At 44.8% G+C, this 14,797-nt stretch overlaps 1 protein-coding gene and 1 long non-coding RNA gene across 8 annotated transcripts in view; both read left to right on the forward strand.

Moving 5' to 3' along the window:
• The first annotated feature begins 331 nt into the window (after window positions 1-331).
• On the forward strand, window positions 332-4,595 carry LOC137320240 (transcriptional regulator Myc-like). Its single transcript, XM_067981985.1, has 3 exons — window positions 332-710; window positions 1,329-2,150; window positions 3,338-4,595. The coding sequence occupies exons 2-3, from the start codon at window positions 1,343-1,345 to the stop codon at window positions 3,979-3,981; spliced, it is 1,452 nt and encodes a 483-aa protein (XP_067838086.1). The 5' UTR covers window positions 332-710; window positions 1,329-1,342; the 3' UTR covers window positions 3,982-4,595.
• A 1,943-nt stretch (window positions 4,596-6,538) lies between these two features.
• The window catches only part of LOC137320241 (uncharacterized), a 262,223-nt gene continuing 253,964 nt past the window's right edge, over window positions 6,539-14,797 (forward strand). For 6 of the 7 annotated variants that reach the window (XR_010962416.1, XR_010962417.1, XR_010962419.1 and 3 more), the window contains exon 1: window positions 6,539-6,801. This is a non-coding gene — a long non-coding RNA (uncharacterized lncRNA). The remainder of the gene's footprint in view (window positions 6,802-14,797) is intronic. The other variant, XR_010962415.1, reaches the window with a different exon arrangement.

Raw genomic sequence — 14,797 nt, forward strand, 5'->3', positions numbered from 1 at the left:
GGACTGTAATCTTACAGAGAGAAAAATAGTCCGTCCTCTAAAAATAACATATATATTCCCAGTCTCAAAATCCCTCTCCTCCTCCCCTTGAATAAAGAGGTGACTGTGGAAGTTATTGGGGGCTGTGTTTGGGAGGGAGGGAGGGAGGGAGTTGTTGATACATGTTGTGAAATGTATGCTGTGAAAATTGTTACAGGGAGATGCCTTCTTTTGGCGCCAAAAGTAGGTGCTTGGTTGTGTGTGTGTGTGTGTGGGGGGGGGGGGGGGGGGGGGGAGGAGGGAGGAGGGGATGGGAGGGGGGCGGGACCGTATCAAAGCATTAAACCGGGTTACACGCACTCTAGGTTAAAGCACTTTTAGTGTAGCAGGGGAGTGAGGGCTGAGAGAGAGAGAGAGAGAGAGAAATATATACACACACACACACACACATACATACAGGAGAGGCAAAGAAAGACCGACCAGTGTAATACAGTCAGCAAACTCACTCAGCCCATCATTGTGTCTTGTGTCTCTCTCCTACAGACTGCAGCACCAGGAGCCTCAAACAGAAGAAAGGGAAAGGGAAGGGGAAGGGAAAGGAGAGGAGAGGAGAGAGGGCTCCGCTTTGCCTTGGACTTTATTACATTACTGCTGCTTGCTGTGGGTGTTGAGTTGTGTCGGGCTCCGCTCTCGTTCCTGGAGCCCGTGTCCCAGTCGCTGCTAATTTTCCGGTAAGAATGCCTTTTTCGCTTATTATTATAAATATATATATATATATAATAAACTAATCGGAACAAAGCGCCCAACCCTAGCCGGCACTTGAGCTCCCTGGAGCCGGCCGGCTTTATGTAACCGGCATTGCATTTTTTTTTAATATATCTTTTTTTTATATAGATAATGCAAGCAGGGCGGACTTTTATAAAAGATTTTTCTCTCTCTCTCTGTCTAAAATTTCAAGCGCCCTATTCATTTAGACGGGCTTGTGTGTGGGGTTTTTTTTTGTTTGCAATGGTTGTAAGTAGAAGTTATTCAGACTTTGGAATAACCAATGTTGTGTAGTTTTTTTTTTAAAGAGCTGCGTCAACGCCTGACATTTAAAGACCGGCATTGGTGGTGGTGGTGGTGGGGGGGTGAGGAGTATAAAGGGGCTTGTGTGTGTGTGTGAATTAAAACCAATGCAAAATCTTGCAATTTTGCAACTGCATTTATTACTTTTTTCCCCAAAGCGTTGGGATTTTTTTTTTTTATAAAATTGTTTTTTCTCTCCTCTCTAAAACCTCTTCCTTCCCTCCCCTCCTCCGTTGGGATATATATATATATATATATATATTTTTTTGTGTGTGTTCCAGACCCGGGTTTCAAGATGCCTCTGACCGCGCCTCCCAATTTCTTGGGCAAAAACTACAACTACGACTACGACTACGATTCTTTCCAGCCGGTCTTTTACGACGAGGAGGAGAATTTCTACCACCAGCAGCTGCCGGCTCCGAGCGAGGACATCTGGAAGAAATTCGAGCTGCTGCCCACCCCTCCCCTCTCCCCCAGCCGCCGACCCAGCTTCAGCCTGCCGCCCAGCCTCTTCCCTTCCACCGCCGACCAGCTGGAGATGGTCACCGAGTTCCTCGGCGACGACCTGGTCAACCAGAGCTTCATCTGCGACTCGGACTCCGAGTCCGTCCTCAAGTCCATCATCATCCAGGACTGCATGTGGAGCGGCTTCTCGGCGGCCGCCAAGCTGGAGAAGGTGGTGAGCGAGCGGCTGGCATCGCTGCAGGCGGCCAGGAAGGAGTTGGGCGCCCTCTCCTCCTCCTCTTCATCTTCATCCAGTTGCAATTCCTCCACCTCCTCCTCCTCCTCTGCTGCTTCTTCTTCTTCTTCTTCTTCCAACGCCTTGTCGTCGCCCCCGCTGCCCCCGCCCCCGCCGCCAGCAGCAGCAGCAGCAGCAGCAGCACCACAGTCTGCAGCAGCCGCCGCCGCCGCTGCAACACCGGGACACATGGGCATGGGGCTGAGCCCGGCTTCCACTTACCTGCAGGATCTCAACACGTCGGCCGCCGAGTGCATCGACCCCTCCGTGGTCTTCCCTTACCCCTTCAGCGAGCACAAAGTGGCTCTGCCGCTACCGCCCGGCGCCGGCAGCCCCCCCGCTACAGACACGCCGAGCGACTCCGGTAAGGAAAATTATCCCCCCCCCTTTCCTCCCCTCCCCCCCCCCCCTCATTATCCCCCCCCCCCTCATTATCCCCCCCCCCTTTCCTCCCCTCATTATTCCCCCCCCTTTCCTCCCCTCATTATCCCCCCCCTTTCCTCCCCTCATTATCCCCCCCCCTTTCCTCCCCTCATTATCCCCCCCCTTTCCTCCCCTCATTATCCCCCCCCTTTCCTCCCCTCATTATCCCCCCCCCTTTCCTCCCCTCATTATCCCCCCCCTTTCCTCCCCTCATTATCCCCCCCTTTCCTCCCCTCATTATCCCCCCCCTTTCCTCCCCTCATTATCCCCCCCTTCCCTCCCCTCCCCTCATTATCCCCCCCTTCCCTCTCCCCAAAAAACAAGACATCTGATTCTCTCCCCCCCCCCTCCCGCGCAATCGGGGCGCTGCAAATTATATTTAATTTTTAGTACATTTTGTTTTAAGAGGTGGGAGGGCAGAGATTTGCATATGTATCTTTTTTTTTCCCTGTTGCATTAAACTCCTGGCGGTGTTGCATTCCTGGATTGAGTTGCAAGAGTTAACTTGGGAACTGGAAGAGATGCAGATTTGGGAGGGGAGGGGAGCATTGCGTGGCTATTTTTTTTTGCACACTTGTGGGGGGTGTTTTTTTTTTGTGTTGTGTGTTGCTTTTAACATCTGAGGACATTGCACCGGCCAAATGCAAATGCAAAAAGATTTTTTTTTTGCGCAGAGCTTTTTTTTTTCTCCCCTCCCCTCCCCCTGTTGTAGAGTTTGGTCAGGTTGTGCCGGGATAAACTGGGTGAAAGTGTAATAAGGGGGCTGGGCATTCCGGACTGGCGAGTTTTTTTTTTAAAAAGAGGGCGTCAGCCTTATGAAAGATTTCTCCCCCCCCCCCCCTCTCCCCAACAGGGCTTGTTTCGATCAACTTCTCCTTTAGGCACTGTGGCAGGAACTGTCTTGGGAGGGGAGAGAGAAGTGGGTGCGGATATATATAAGGCGTCATTGCGCAACATCCTCCTACTGAGTAGGCTTGGGTTGAATTTCGTGCTGCGCTGTAATGCAAATATCAGCTGACTGGGGCCCCATTGAAAGGAATCCTTCATTTCGTCACTTTTACTTGTAGTCAGTGCTCAGCCACCTGAGTTGTCTCTTAACATTTTTTTTTTGGCTCTCTACCATTACAGAAGAGGAACAGGAGGATGACGAAGAGGAAGAAGAAGAAGAAGAGGAGGAGGAGGAAGAAGATGATGATGAGGAGGAGGAAGAAGAAGAAGAAGAAGATGAGGAAGAAATCGATGTTGTAACTGTTGAGAAGAGGCAGCCCGCTGCCAGGAAAGCAGAGTTAAATACAAATACAGCAGGGATCGCCAGACCTCAGCACAGCCCCCAGATTCTCAAACGGTGCCACGTCCCAATTCATCAGCACAATTACGCCGCTCCCTCTCCGCAGCCCCCGGCCAAGCGCCTCAAGGTGGAAAATAGTCGAATCCTCAAGCAGATCAGCACCAACAGCAAAGGGAAATGCCCAAGCCCGAGGTCGTCGGACTCGGAGGAAAACGACAAGAGGAGGACGCACAACGTCCTGGAGCGTCAGAGGAGGAACGAGCTGAAACTGAGCTTTTTCGCTTTAAGGGATCAGATCCCAGAGGTAGCAAAGAACGACAAAGCGGCCAAAGTGGTCATACTCAAAAAGGCGACGGAGCACATATTGTCAGTCCAGTCAGACGAACAGAGACTGATATCAGAGAAAGAACAATTGAGGAGAAAGCGAGAACAGCTGAAACACAGGCTTGAACAGCTGAGGAACTCTAGCAGGCAGAAATATTAAAACGTTTTGTTTTTTTTTAAATATAGACTGCCTAAGGGCATTTCTGCTGTCTGATCTTTACAAGACATTGCCAGTACGTAAAAAAAAAAAATTCTGAATCTTTTTTCCTGTTCTTGCATGCTCATGCAACATTTGCATACTAGACTGAAACTACACAACCTTGGCCAGCCTCTTCTTTGTGGAGATACTTCGATTTTGGCCAGAAATATCTGATACTGCCTCATCATAATTAAAGACTCTAGAAAATGGGAAAACGGGACATCTACACTTTTTCTCTAGAGGGGAAGAAAATATTGCTGTGTATTAGTTTCGCTAATGTTTTACTTTAATTTACAGATATATTTGTATTTAATGCATTTATTTTTCTTAAAAAAACACAAAATCTTGAGGTTGACCAGCTACAGGTCTAACTAGTTTGAAATTGAAACTTTGTTTTATCCCAAATGACATTTTTGTAAAGAAATTTGTACAGTTACTAAAATCGCTGTAGAAAATGTATTTACTGTTATTATGTAATATCACTTGCTAACCAGTTGTGCCAAGCTGGAAATTGGGTTTGTTTGCACCGTTTCTCAGTTAGCATGTGATTTGTGCCATAAAAGAATGTTAATCTACTCCTTGACTGTGATCTTTTATTTTTCTGGGTTGATTCAGTTCAAAATACTGTGATTGATGTACCATTCCCTCCTTTCATGTGATGAAGTGTTTTAAGGAAAGAAAATAGATTAAGCAACTGGAGAGTAGGCAGATCAACGGTCACTTTCACTTAGAATTTACTTGGGGGAATCATGTTATAGAGAGAGAGGAAGGTGTCCTATAATGGAGAACGTGAATTCATTCACAACCTTTCTCCAGTTAGAAACAGAGGAAATGATAAAGAGGCAACCCTCCCTCCAACTGGACCAATGTGACAGATGTAACAGGGTCTATTAAGTCACCTAGCTATATTATTTACTTTGGTATTTAGATTACCCCAGTAGAATCGTTTTATGAAATTAACTCATGTTCATCATTCTTAAAACCTACATACTAGTAACGAGCTGGCTCATACAAAGACCGCAGAAAGGGAAAAAGAAAGATTGGGTGTGGTTGACATGCTAGAAGACAAGTGAAAGAGATTAGATTTGTGTGGTCAGCTGGAAGGCTGGTCATCCAATAATTGCAGCTACACTCAATATTTGCCAGAAAGCTCAGCAGGCCTGCAGAGGGGGTGGGGGGGGGGGGGAGAGCAGAAGCTGCTTGTCTTCTAGATGTTTCCGAGGGGATCGCGCACATTTGCCAGACGATTGCGTACTATTTAACTACGCAAGATACAAATGCAGTTAAATAACAAATCCATGCTTTATTTGGGCAGTTGTCCTTTGTATGGATTATGGCAGATAGTGGTTGTGGTCGCATCCTCACACCCTTATAACTGATAGTGCTTAAAAGTTACAGCAGTTGATCCTTAACAACGGGTATTATTAAAAGCCTGCACATGTAAATCACCCTGGTCTCATTTGTCGCCAATAAGGAGGTTATTTTGTGTTTGTCTATAATTTATTATATGTCCATTTGAGTTTTCCAAACGTGTACAGACTCTCAGAGTCAGGAATACAGCTTTGCGTCTGCCTGACCTCTCACTTCTAAATCCCACAAATAAAGGGACTTTTGAAGGAAATACAGTAATTAAGCAGGCAATAATTAAACACTTGATCTTGTACAACAAAAAAATGTTATGAATGCGTTTATCTACTTGCCACAATCATTTGCATTAGTTCCTCAATGATTTAATCAGTAAATTGCCATACAAATGTTAGCTCTCCATCTCCTTAGTGCCGTTTTTTTTCTTGCATACTTAATATATGCCAACGTGCATTTGTTCCAAAATATGAAGGAGGAAGCTTTAGCATTATGGTCGTGTTTATTTCAACAACTGTATTTACTTGGAATACTTAATATGTCCATAATTGGTCTGCACCGACCAAGAGCAAGATTCAATTCATGGGTATTGGAAGTAACTTTTTTTTTCATGCACACACATCCAAATTGTCCCAAGTTTATTATACAAATATTCTGTTATAGCATGCTATTTGTGCATCTGCAAAGTGGAGGGGGGGGTGGGATGAAACACATCCATATCTGCAGACACGGTGACTCTGGATCCATGTCAGTCGGGGCAGACACTGAAAACCAGTGACAGCTGAAACTATCGCCCCCCACCCCCCCCCCCCCCCAACCGCCGGCTGCGGGGAAATCGTTCTTGCAGAAATCGTTTGCACATTTGCACCGTTCATCCTTGCACTCACGGTAGAGGAGAAAGCAATGGAGAGAAGCTGCACACGCACACACGCACTTTATTAACAATAATAACAACGGACATAACCCTTTTCCAGTGATTTGCAGGGTTTTTTTTTCCACCCTCCTTTGCCTGCTCAATCTGGGTGGTTCGTGCGCGCCCCCTCCCCTCCCCCGCGCGCGCGGGCACGCGCGCGCGCTCTCTCTCTCTCTCCCCGGGCCCGGGCCCGGGCCGGGTCCCGTGACGTCAAGCGCTCGCGACGCCGGGGCGGACGTTCCATTGACGTCGCGAGCGAAGGCGTGCGAGCACATGGAATATTGATGGAGGAGCAGCAAGCAGCAGCAAGCAAAGAGCAAAGAGCAAAGAGGAGCCAGCAAAAAGAGCAAAACCTGCAGACCCCGTGGAAAAAAAGGAACAGCAGCCTGGCAGCACAGTCAGCCAGTGTGCAATGGAGCCAACTACCCCCTCCACCCCACCACCACCACCATCACTGACCACCGCAACTGCAAACCATCTCTCTTTCCTTTGCATTGACACTTAAGGTGAATTGTTATAAGAGGGAGAAGGTGGGGGGGGGGGTGGTGGTGGTGTGTGTGTGCATGATTATTTTTTTTTAACAAAATTATTATTATTCGCAACTATTTATTTGTATATTTCTTTTTGCAACATGTCATGCATTAATTGCAGTGATGCACCGGAAGAGTTGGGTCGATGAGATGATGTGGAGTGAGTTGGTGTGTTTAGCCTTTTTTTTTGTTTGGTGCTATTATTAACTTTGTGTGTGTTTTTTTTTGTGTGTGTGTTAATCGCCACCACCTCGCAGGCTGTGGAGGGGGGGGGGTTTCTTTTGTTTCATTCTTAAATCCGAGCGGCCCCAAAAACTTGCTGTGATTTACAGTAGTTGGCTTGGGGTCGCGAAGTGCCAGTCAGAAAACTATTCAGCTTAAATTAAATATAGCCTATATGTTTTAAAGAAAATATATTGTTCTAGCTGCATCTTTCGGCGGTGGGTAAGTTTTGAACTTGATGGGGTTTTGTCAGGAAGTTTTTCTATATGAGCTCTTTAAAAAAAAATATTGTACAGTACTTTCAAGCTGCAGTTCCCATCCCCCCCCCCCCCATGACTCTCTTCTATAAAGACTTTCCCGTCAGTTGCTCCTGTTTGCATTTTTATTGGACTTTTTACTTTTGAACGCACTTGCTAAAATTTTCAAACACCGGGGTTATTATTTTTTTTTTAACTGCAAGATGTTTCTTTTGAACCAACTGCAAGAACCGAAAAATAATTATTCCCCCCCCCCTCCCCAAAAGAAATAACCCAAAGCGTTTCTATTGCATTGTGAAAGTTTAGAAGCCTGGAATACTTGTGCATTGCTTGTGAAGTATTTATTTAGGTACCAAGCTGTGATCAGAGCTTGCACACCGAGATTTGATTTTAATGTTCTGCAGCCACTTGAAAACAAAAATATATATAAGAGGATTTAAGCATCAAGAGGATGTGTTTATGCAAAATGAATTTCTTCTAAATAGCCTGTAATTGATGGGCATTGAGTTTATTTTTATCCCCTCCCCACCACAGAAAAGTACAGGAGATGATGTATCCAGTAGGCGGTGATTATGAAGTTGTATTTCCTGCATTACCTAACTGTTATCCAGTGCCTGCCTTAGATTCTCAGTGCAGTCAAGGAAACCTCCCACAATAAAACACGCTTTAAATCTGATCTGATGCGAAAGAACTAGGTATCTAAAGTAGACGAAGGAAAAGAATGAGACCATTCAAATCTGCTGACTTTCCTAAAGGAAGTGACATTAAGCAGTGTTTCAGATTTGTGAAATAAACATCACTGTAGAGTGGTTAAAAAGAGTGTTGTTTTTAGCATTGAAGCAGGTGCATATTCATAACCATGGCGTTTACCCATTTGAAAACGTAAACGGGAAAACGAGGTTATTGACCTTTTGCACGGGGGGGGGGGCGGGGGTAAGTTCTCATGAAAGATGATGCTCAGGTGTTCAGTTCATTGCAACATAATTTTACGTTACAATTATAAGTTGTGTAACATAACTTATGTAACATTTTTAATTTTGTTGAAGCAATTTTTTTTGCTTCCATCAAATTTGGTACTATGTTAATAGTCCCTATCTCTGTAACCTCCTGCAGCCCTCCAAGAACTCTGCGTTCCTCCAATTCTGGCCACTTGTGCATCTCCGATTTCCTTCGTCCCTCCATTGGCAGCCATGAAGTTAGTTGTCTAGGCCCTAAGGTCTGGAATTCCCTCCCTGAACCTCTCCGTTTCTCTACCTCTCACCCCTTTAAGACGCTCCTTAAACCTACCTCTTTAACCAAGCTTTTGGTCACCTGTCCTAATATCTCCATTTGTGGCTTGGTGTCAAGTTTTGTCTGATAATGCGCCTGTGAAGCGCCTTGGGATGATTTGCTACGTTAAAGATACTATATTAATGCAAGCTTTTGTTGTTTGAGTTTTGTATCGTTTGAAAAAGTAAAAAAAATTAGGTGAAAATTGGGTGAAAACTAGAAACCATTACGTATCAGCATCACACTCTTCCGCCTGTGATAAGAAGCATTCAAAGGTAGAGGGTTGTGAAGTGGAGAGTCCAGGCTGGTGGGGGGGGGGGTTGAATTGTATCTACATTGAGTCTTTTATTCTGCTAAATTGGCTTTTCTTCTGCTGATCCTGCATACTAGACTCAGCCAAGTATCATTTGCAGCATTTTAATTATGTTTTTTTCTGTGTTAATGATTAAATACTGATTTTAACAAATAGGAACCCTTGGCATTAAAGTTACAACTTATTTGATTAACATGCCTTTGGTTCAGTTTCCTTGTCCCATGAGATTCATTGCTTTCACTAGTGAGAATTTGCTCAATAGTCCTGAGATTGTATAACTTTGCTGAATTTGTTAGGAGCATTTATACTGCGACATCGTCAGCATACACAACTCTCTGCTATGACATGCTAAGTAGAAATCTAGACAATGGGGTTACTATACTTCTAGCACTTGCAGTACTATTACAATTATATTAGTATGAAATATGTAGAGTAATTTGACAAAATAAAGATACCAACTTTCAGTCCTTCCCTTTTTTTTTTGAAGCCCAAGTCACCCTATGGCACTGCACTCAACTGGCCAAAATTCATGTATGAGCCTTGACAGTGTGTGACAGCAAGCTATCTGACTGTGAGGACATCATAATTAAAGTCAGGTTCTACCTTCGTCTGATCTCTTCTGATGTGCACTTGCCAGCAGGCGTTGCTCTGTTGTAATTAGGCGCAGAGCCCTGGCTGACTCTCCCCTTCCCTCACCCACTGATGCTGTGGCAAACTAACTTGCTTACCGCTGCCCACCTGAGACCAGCTAACTCAGCGCAGACCAGAGGTTGAACCTGGGACCGTCCCGGTCTGTAGGGCTCAGAGGTTAAGTTTACTTATGAACGGGGGGAGATTGTTAATTTCTGCCAATAGAATTTATTAATAACACATATTACCCTGTTGTTGTCACTAATGAACACCCTTTTTAATGCAGTATATTTTTATGATCAGGTAAAAGTTACTCTTTGGCTCTCCTCCCTGTGTTGGCTGCAAAGGTTAACTTTGGTTTTATTTTTCACTTAGGGCAGAAGTGTTTTCATATAGAAAGAGCTACGCCATTAATAGTGTTTCTCCAAAACATTGCAAAGCACTTTGTATAAAATGAATTAATTACCTTTGAGGAAGATGCTGCAACTGTTTTTGCGCACAAATCTCTCAAATGATGAGATGAATCTGGGTTTAGGTTGAGGGAGTAATGAGCTGGGGCAGCTCTTTGTCACAGAGCATCGTGGGATCTTTAATATCCACCTGAGCAGGCAGATGGGGTTTCTGTTTAATGTCTCAACCCCCCCCCAGCAGTGCGGCACCGTGCCAGCCGAGGTGATGTGCTAAAGTGGACTTGAATCCACACTGCCTTTTGACTGAGACATCAGTAGAGTATTAGCTGAGCCATGCTAACGCTTGTATATACAGTGGGCTGCATCAATGCAATGTTTTCAGGATACTGCTCCTTTGGGGGTTTTAATTTTTTTTCTCTATACTCGTTTCAGGTTAATGGTGCATTAAAATGGTGAAGACAGGAATTTAATACAAATATCTTAACCGCTGAGTTTAAAAAATAGTGGGAAAAACAGGATAGAAGATTGTGGTGTCTGAAAATAGGAAAGTTGAGATTTTAAGCTGCGTCTATGTTGCAATTTCTGAAACCCAACTTCTATTAAAATCACTGATGCGAACGTACGAGCAATGATGGATAGGAAAAGACTCACTGGTCCATCCAGCCCATCCCACACAACTGCAATGCCTTGTGCATCACAATACATATACTCCCCACCCCATCTGAAAGCCATGTAATCTGGGAGAGGTGAAAAATCAGATAAAAACCCAGGCCAATTAGAGGAAAAATATCGGGAAAATTCCTCTCCCGATTCCACAGGCGATCAAAACTATTCCAGGAGATCACTCTGGCCCTGATAAATGTTATACAGTGCCTACCTTTTGTAAGAGGTGATCTCCGCCCCAGCCAGAAACAGGTCCAGCTCTCGCTTGAAGGAATTCAGTGAATCACCGTCCACCGCACGAGCCGGCAGCCTGTTCCTGAGGGCCACTATTCTCTGGGAAAAGAACCACCTCCTCACATCTAACCTCGATCTGGCTTTACATAACTTGAAATTGTGATCCTTGGTCCTCTCTCTAACCTATTTAGTTGAAACAAACTGTCTACACAAACACAATCTATTCCCTTCATCATCTTATAAACCTTAAATCAAATCGCCCCTACGCCTCTGCTTTTCTAAAGTGTAAAGTCCCAGCTCTTTGAGCCTATCTGCGTAACTAAAATGCTTTAAACTGGGAATTAATCTTGTGGCCCTCCTCAGCACCCTTTCCAGAGCCTCAGTGTTCCCCCACCGTATGAGGAGACGAAAACTGGACACAGTGTTCTAACTGAGGCCTAACCAAGGTCTTGTGTAAGGACAAAATAGCATGCCTTGTCTTATAGTGAATCAGTTCTGTCAGTGTTCTCTCCATTAACGGGTTATCAAACAGCCAGGCATCCCACCCCACTATTTACCTCTACGTTTGAAAACTCATTTACAAATCGCACACAGACAGATTCATTGAAACTAAAGCACCGAGGAAAATGTCAGGTTATCTGTATAGAGTTTTATTTAACAAATACTGTGGAATCCAAATTTTCTTCAAAGGAATGTGTCTGAGGTCCGATTAATGACAAAAATTCCTAGATGATTCTGGTATTGATATGACTTTTTAAAAAAAAAGTGATAATTTTTTTAAAATGAAGAGTAATAATTTCTCTGCTAAATTGAATTCATGCCAACTCAGGGACATAGTCACTGCACATTGCAGAACTCTTCAATCCCTCTTTCCCCCCCCCCATGCAGTAACAGATCTATTAGGGTCATCTGTACTCAATGCGATGACTCGCAGCCTGTTTACATTGATTGAGTGCTATCGTAGAAATACATTTCAGGACTGACCGCCCCTTGATTGAAGATGGGTTAGTGTGTCTTTTGAATTGTGAGGAAGCCAGATCCTGCAGTCTTCAATCTAAAGCACAGTCAAAAGAGAACGAATTGGTAGGAGTATATATTCCACCTCTGAATGCTTTACTACTCTGCAAGACTGCAACCCCTCCAACGCACCAATTCTTGCTGGGATACACCGGCAGCCCTCTGCAATCTCGTTCAAGTGGCTATCCTTCATGAGCCTGGACTTTTGGTGTCAACGGGCTATTTGAATATGAAGCATATCACGGTTGAGCCTGATCCTATTCTCACTCAACGTCTACAGACGTGCCATTTTCTAGTGAGGTCAGTGGGTAGTGATGAATGGCTGATATTTTTTTGCGTCCTCCTCAGCGGTGCTGAGGCCAATTGCTGTGGCGCAATTACTGCCTTGGGTAATCTCTGCGAATTCCATATAGAAGTGAGGACCTTCTAGCTTGTATGGTCTAGTGCTACATTTGCCATTTGTGTTTTACCCACTGGGCTTTCAGCGATCTTTTGCTTATATTTTACAGCTGTTAATTAGGTTGTTTCATTGCTTCATGGGGCTAACGAACTGCCTATTGTGGTACTGAGCTGTATAGTCCAGGAAGATCCCAGGTTTGATCCCACAACTGTTCAGTTACCTGATCTCAGGTGGCACAGGTGTCGGGGACGTCCCTAATCTAAGGAGGGTGAAAATCAGCAGATTTCCTACTGCAGATTGCTGTCCAGTGACCACTACTGGAAGGTGCATCTGGATGGATGTTGGGTAGGAATAGGATCTAGCACCAGTGTGATACCTCCGACAGTCAAACAGTCTCTAGTACCTCACTCAAGGGCATTCTTCATGTGTGAGCTTTGATAGTGAATAATTCATTCAGCCCCTCGAACCTGTTCTGCCATTCAATGAGATCATGGCTGATCTGTATCCTAACTCCATTTACCTTGGCTCCATATCCCTTAATACCCTGACTAGCAAAAATCTATTGATCTCAGATTTAAAATTATTAATTGAGCTAGCATCTACTGCTTTATGTGGGAGAGAGTTCCACACTTCTACCACCCTTTGTGTGAAGAAGTGTTTCCTAATTTCTCTCCTGAATGGCCTGGCTCTGATTTTCAGATTATATCCCCTTGTCCTAGACTCCCCCACCAGCGGGAAAAGTTTCTCTCTATCTACCCTATCAATTCCTTTCAAAATCCTAAAAACCTCAATCAAATCACCCCTTAACCTTCTATATTCCAGGGAATACAAGCCCAGTTTATGTAATCTCTCCTCATAATTTAACCTTTGGAGCCCTGGTAACATTCTGGTGAATCTGCACTGCACTCCTTCCAAGGCCAATATATCCTTTCTAAGGTGCGGTGCCCAGAACTGAACACAGTACTCCAGATGTGGTCTAACCAGGGCCATGTATAGCTGTAGCAAAACTTCCTCCCCTCTATATTCTAGCCCTCTAGCTATAAAGGTTAACATTCCATTAGCCTTTTTGATTATTTTTTGTACCTGACCACTACATTTTAGTGATCTGTGTACATGGACCCTTAAATCTCTTTGGACCTCCACTGTTCCTAGCTTTATTGACATGCTAAGAGAGCTCATGGGACATTGCAGACAGGCTAAATCCTATCCTCATTTGTCTTCAGCATGTGCATTCCTTCTTGCAGGAGTTGGCTGGATGATAAGGGGCAGGAACCTTGCATGATTTTTACCCTCGGTAGCACAGGGACAATGAGGACAATTATAATGTTCGCCCTGCCCATTGATGACATGTCTAAGATCAGCTAACTCAACAAAGACGAGGGACTGTACAGCTCAGTTCTACTCCAGATAAGTGCATTTGCCCACGATTTACGGGGAAGCTAATTTAGCAGCAACATGACATTGCTGGTTCTATTACTAGCAATGTCCAGCATAAGACCACTTCAATGTTCAGATGCATTTTTTAGTATTAAGGTGCTTTTGCCTTGCTGCAAATAAAAATCTGGGTTCAGAAGAGAGCGCTGTACTGTCCTCCTGGGCGCATTGCGCGCCCACCCCTTGACGCACTGTACTAAACTCCCAGCTGACGTGTGGCATAATGCCTTCATTATAGTTCTCTGTTTTAACCTGAGTGGTTCATTGGGGCAGCTTTGATGTTGCTGACACCAAACACACTAAACTAGCGCTGCGTATTGAGTGGGCTAGAAGTGGAGCCAGAAAACCGAACGTCAGTTCAAAAACCCGAAAATAATTGCTCTTCGTTGCCACCAGACCAACAAAGGTCAGGTTCTTCATATTTACAAGTGTAACCAGCAGCAGGAGATCCTGCTCTAAAGTAAGAGAATTGTAAACAGTTTTACAACACCAAGTTATAGTCCAACGATTTTATTTGAAATCTACAAGCTTTCGGAGGCTTCCTCCTTCCTCAGGTAAATGTCAGGAACTCCTCGAAGCCTACGCATTTAAAAATCACAGAACAATACATGGTGATTACAGACTGCCTTTGCAACTGCCCGTTGCCAAGGCAATCACCGTGTTCAGACAGAGAGTTGTCACCTACAGAACCCCCGAATATACATTCAACAAAAAAAACAAACAGGATAAAAAAACAGAGCGAGAGAGAGGCAGAAACATCCGGAAGGCAGAGAAAGCCAGCAAATGACCCGTTATATTAAAAACAGATAGCTTTTGTTCGCTGGTGGGGTTACGTGTAGCGTGACATGAACCCAAGATCCCGGTTGAGGCCGTCCTCATGGGTGCGGAACTTGGCTATCAATTTCTGCTCGACGATTTTGCGTTGTCGTGTGTCTCGAAGGCCGCCTTGGAGTACGCTTACCCGAAGGTCGGTGGCTGAATGTCCCTGACTGCTGAAGTGTTCCCTGACTGGGAGGGAACCTTCCTGTCTGGCGATTGTTGCGCGGTGTCCGTTCATCCGTTGTCGCAGTGTCTGCATGGTCTCGCCAATGTACCATGCTCTGGGGCATCCTTTCCTGCAACG

The sequence above is a fragment of the Heptranchias perlo genome, chromosome 3 (genome assembly GCF_035084215.1).
Source record: "Heptranchias perlo isolate sHepPer1 chromosome 3, sHepPer1.hap1, whole genome shotgun sequence".
In the NCBI taxonomy this organism is placed as follows: domain Eukaryota; kingdom Metazoa; phylum Chordata; class Chondrichthyes; order Hexanchiformes; family Hexanchidae; genus Heptranchias; species Heptranchias perlo.